The sequence below is a fragment of the Cyprinodon variegatus genome, unplaced genomic scaffold (genome assembly GCF_000732505.1).
Source record: "Cyprinodon variegatus isolate N-32 unplaced genomic scaffold, C_variegatus-1.0 Scaffold2100, whole genome shotgun sequence".
In the NCBI taxonomy this organism is placed as follows: domain Eukaryota; kingdom Metazoa; phylum Chordata; class Actinopteri; order Cyprinodontiformes; family Cyprinodontidae; genus Cyprinodon; species Cyprinodon variegatus.
In genome coordinates, this window is record NW_015152553.1 from 7,971 (window position 1) to 12,110 (window position 4,140).

Sequence of the window (4,140 nt, forward strand, 5' to 3'; positions counted from 1 at the left end):
ACCGTAAAACTGAAGAATACAGGAATAAGGCAAACTTTACTCACTTAGATCACAGTATGAGTAAGCATAAAATAAGTACATTTCAGTTAGCCTCCTATGATGGTGCATGCTAACATGCTAACTTCTCTCCTTTTCTTCATTCATGGAGGCTATGAAGGTAGATTTGTTTCTTAATTATTCAATCAAAAAAAGGTTGCTTCAATCAAAAAATATATTTTCAATCAAAGAAAAAGTATTTGAATGCAGAAATATATTTGAGACTTAAAATAATACATTTGAACACTGCTTTTCTTAATTATTTGATAGAAGTCCAGTATTTTTTGTTTAAAGCAACTTTTTAAATTGAAGTAACATTGTTTTTTAATTGGACCATATAAGGGGTAGGACGTTTGTGTCTTTTTTATTCAATCAAAAAAGAAGTTGCTTCAAACAAACAAACAACAGAATCAATAAAAAAAACTAACTTCAATGAAAAGATAAAATTTTCCAATCATAGAAAATAGTTTTTGAATGCAAATAAATATTTGAGACTCAAAATATTGCATTTGAACACTTTTTATTGTTGAAAATGTTCTCTCTGGTTGAAGGAATCTATTTTTTGTTTGGGGCATACATGGGTAGGACATTTGTGTCTTAATCATTCAATTCCCAAAAAGTTGTTTCAATCAAAAAAAAAAAAAAAAATCAATCAATCAAAAAAAAAATTATTTTGCTTTTTTTTGCGTTTTTTCGTTTTTTAGTGAAAAAAAAATTTAAGTTAAAATAGTTTTATTTGAATCCATTTTTTTAAATGCAAAAAGTTTTGAAGTAAAAATTTTTTTGATTGATTAATTTTGACACAAATGTTCTGCAGTGGGCGGGTGCTTCTCTATTGGACAGACATGTTTGATTGACAGTGTAGAGTATAGATCATGCATCCTGATGATATCTATACCACGTCAGATAGAGTTTCACCGTTAGAGAGGGGGAACGCTCATAGTTTATAGGCCCTTCAGTTCCAACCATCCATCCATCCATCCATCCATCCCGATTTTTCCCTTTCTCCATATAGGCTAACATTTGATCCTTCACGCTTTAGCGAGTATGCGCGTTTCCTGTCGCTTGTGCGGTGAATCGTAACGCCTGCTCCGTGCGGAAATGCAAGGGAAACCGTATCTGATGGGGAAACCCAACTCAACGAAAGTGCGCATTCAGCTCGGCAAAGAACTCATGCTCTTCCTCAACACTGAAGTCCTCAGACATTTTTCTTTCGTTGTTTCTTTCTTTGCACNGTACGAAATAGTGTGCATAACTTTTCGTACGATTTCATACGCACTGATAATGAGAATATGTTGATCAGCTAAGTGAGCTTAGTGCTTGGAAAAAATCTTTCATTCCTTTAGAGACAGCATGAAAAGTCAGCTGAGTACAAAACATAGAGAGGAAAACAAGAAGAAAAGGGACAAGAAGAGAGGGACACAACCTAGAACAGATAATGGATGTCTATTCTATTAACATTTCTATATCTGGAGAATGGGGCTGTTCTATGTGATGTCTTCTCCATTCACAGGGGCCCCCTGCCTGTCTTTGCCTAGGGCCCCACATTTCCTAAATCCGCCCCTGGGGTGAAGAATTAGCCAGAACTTCTGGCTGTCAGGAGGGACGGAGATGAAGACCGGGTCAGGCGGTTCTCTCACCTCCACGCCGCTCTGAAGAACCGCCCATCTGAGCGGGTCCAGGATCTGCCAGGAGGTCAGAACCAACACATCCAGCAGGAGGATCCAGCGCAGGATGAAGCCGGTTCCCTTCAGATGGGTCCGATGCTGAAATCACAGAACCATCAACATTCCATCCTGGGATGTTCTTTCCGGGACCTTCTGAGCACCGGCGTGAAGTTAGTTTGAAGTCATAGTGAATAAAGTGAATGTGATTGGTCAATTATCAAGGGGGCGGGATTGTTGTGGCGGAAGGTTTGCAAGCATGTTTGGTTGTAGCCGGTTTGTGGGAAGCATCTTGCTAACCAGTTAGCATCTTAGTGCTAGCAGGTTCCCAATGGGAAATTCCATTGGGACCAAGTAAGTCACCAATTTAGTGACACATGAATCAAGATGCTATGAAAATATTTGATTGACAGATGACCGTTGATATATGATTGGCTGAATTTAGGTGTTCAGGCTGACGTAGAACTAACTGGCCTGCAGAAGATAACGGAGAAAAAACTGATTTTAAGACTTTTCTAAATTTTGGGATATTATTGTCTGATAAAGAGTACATTTATATACATGTTTAAGCCAGAATGATTTGACATTTAAATATGATTTCCCTACGACTTCCCTACGTATCAGTGCCCTATTTCTCGGTGTATTCTTAATTCGATTTAGTCGTTGACATGAACATTACTTTAGGATTTGTTCTATAGCTGATTTTGAGTCGGTGGCTTACCTGGCCTAGAAGCTCTTGAAGAAAAACACAAAATTTAAACAATTACTAAAAAATATGAAAATGACTTCAAATGGAATTATAATGTATTTGGCTCATTTGTATAATTTGTTAGCACAACTTGACATTGTTTTTTGCTTCAGTGGACCGCAATACAATACAATATTTAAATTTTTTTGGTTTCCCAAGAGTTTTTGGTTCGGAAATTTGTTGACGGTCCCTAAAAGAACGAGGGCTGGTGAGAAGAGGGAGCAGCAGAGAGCTGCCTGCCGTTTGAGCTCCTGAATCGGATTGACGGTGAGCTAAGTGCCTCTAACTCTGCGGAGCTTGAATATATAAAATATCGAGCTTCAAACTAACTTCACAGCCGGACCTTCAGCCTGGTTCTGGTTTTACCTTCTGCTGGACCCTGCAGAGAGAGTAGACCCTCCAGGTTCTGGTGAACAGCGCAGAGAAGCTCACGGTGTGACCCACTGACAGAGTCCACAGACGGACCTGCAGCACGGAACATCTCACACTCAGCCCACCGGTTCAGCCCAGAAGCTCCGTGCTGCTGCTGCTGGACTCACCGAGCAGAGGATCTCCAACGTCTGGTCCGGCAGCGAGGTTCTGTCCAGCCCGGAGCACAGGACCGACGAGGAAGTCAGCATGAGGCCCAGCAGAACCAGCTGGTCCTGGGACGGACTTCCGGACCTCAGCAGCCTGGAAGCAGAAGGACACCTGAGCGTTCTGGAGGTTCTGCCTTCACCTGGATCCGAGGTGGACCTACCGGCGCCTGTGGCCGACGAGGATGATGCAGAGGAAGATGAGGGAGATGAAAATGGTTCCAGCAGCAGCTGACGAGATGACGGCGTAGAGAAGGAGGCTGACACGGCGCTGCTGCAGGCGGACCGTGGTCTGATCCTTGGCCGGTCCAGAACCTGCAGGATCAGTTTGGACCACCTGAATAACGTCGACTTTCATGCACAAAATAGACGTTTATTCAGACGCATGATGGAAACCCAAAAGGTCCAAATCCGTTAGGTTCTGCCTTATGCCAGAATGGGATCCATCAGCAATGAGCGGCCTGCTTTCAGACCTTTAAACTTCAGCAGCTGGGTGGTGATTCGGAGCTGCTGGGTGGTCGTGTTGAACTCTCCCACCAGAACTCCTCCGTCCCCTGAAGACAAACAGACGCAGCTCAACGTCTAGAACCGGGTCAAACTCAGCAGATTCGCTCCTCACCCTGGAACTGGATCAGCTCCATCACCGTCATCCTCTCCCCGTTCCGGAAGGAAACCGGACCCTGGAATAAGACAGCATCCCTGACGCCGGTTGACCTTTTGACCTTTCAGAAACTTCAAAACGAAAGCGGCACAAACAAAGACGAGAGCATCTGTTCTCCTCACTGTGACTCCTTCGAAGTGGGTGTTCTTCACCGCCTCCAGCAGCAGCTTCACCTTCTCCTCCTCATTAACCGAGACGTTCCTCAGCGAACCGTACTTCGCTCTGAGTTTCACCGCCTCCGCCACCTGAACCAGGGCCCTGGCAGCCACCCAAACGGCGTCGTAGGCGAAGGCATGCAGGGGGCTGACCCCTGACCCGTCCAGCACCAGCTGCTCCAGGTACGACTCCAGGTAGCCCTGAGGAGTCTGCGGACAGAACCCAGAGAGAAAAGGGTTCTTTAAGGTCCCTCCGACATTATAGACGGACTCTGGGCCGTTTCTCAATTTAAAAGAACGC

At 44.1% G+C, this 4,140-nt stretch overlaps 1 protein-coding gene across 1 annotated transcript in view; it reads right to left on the reverse strand.

Annotated features, from left to right (window-relative positions):
- Positions 1–1,523: 1,523 nt before the first annotated feature.
- The window catches only part of LOC107105156 (gamma-aminobutyric acid type B receptor subunit 2-like), a 9,587-nt gene continuing 6,970 nt past the window's right edge, over positions 1,524–4,140 (reverse strand). Inside the window, exons 4-10 of the mRNA XM_015405275.1 lie at positions 3,807–4,049; positions 3,643–3,703; positions 3,497–3,577; positions 3,188–3,338; positions 2,988–3,120; positions 2,815–2,913; positions 1,524–1,802 (exon numbers count right to left, since the gene is read on the reverse strand). Coding sequence (XP_015260761.1) covers positions 1,524–1,802; positions 2,815–2,913; positions 2,988–3,120; positions 3,188–3,338; positions 3,497–3,577; positions 3,643–3,703; positions 3,807–4,049 — 1,047 coding nt within the window. The remainder of the gene's footprint in view (positions 1,803–2,814; positions 2,914–2,987; positions 3,121–3,187; positions 3,339–3,496; positions 3,578–3,642; positions 3,704–3,806; positions 4,050–4,140) is intronic.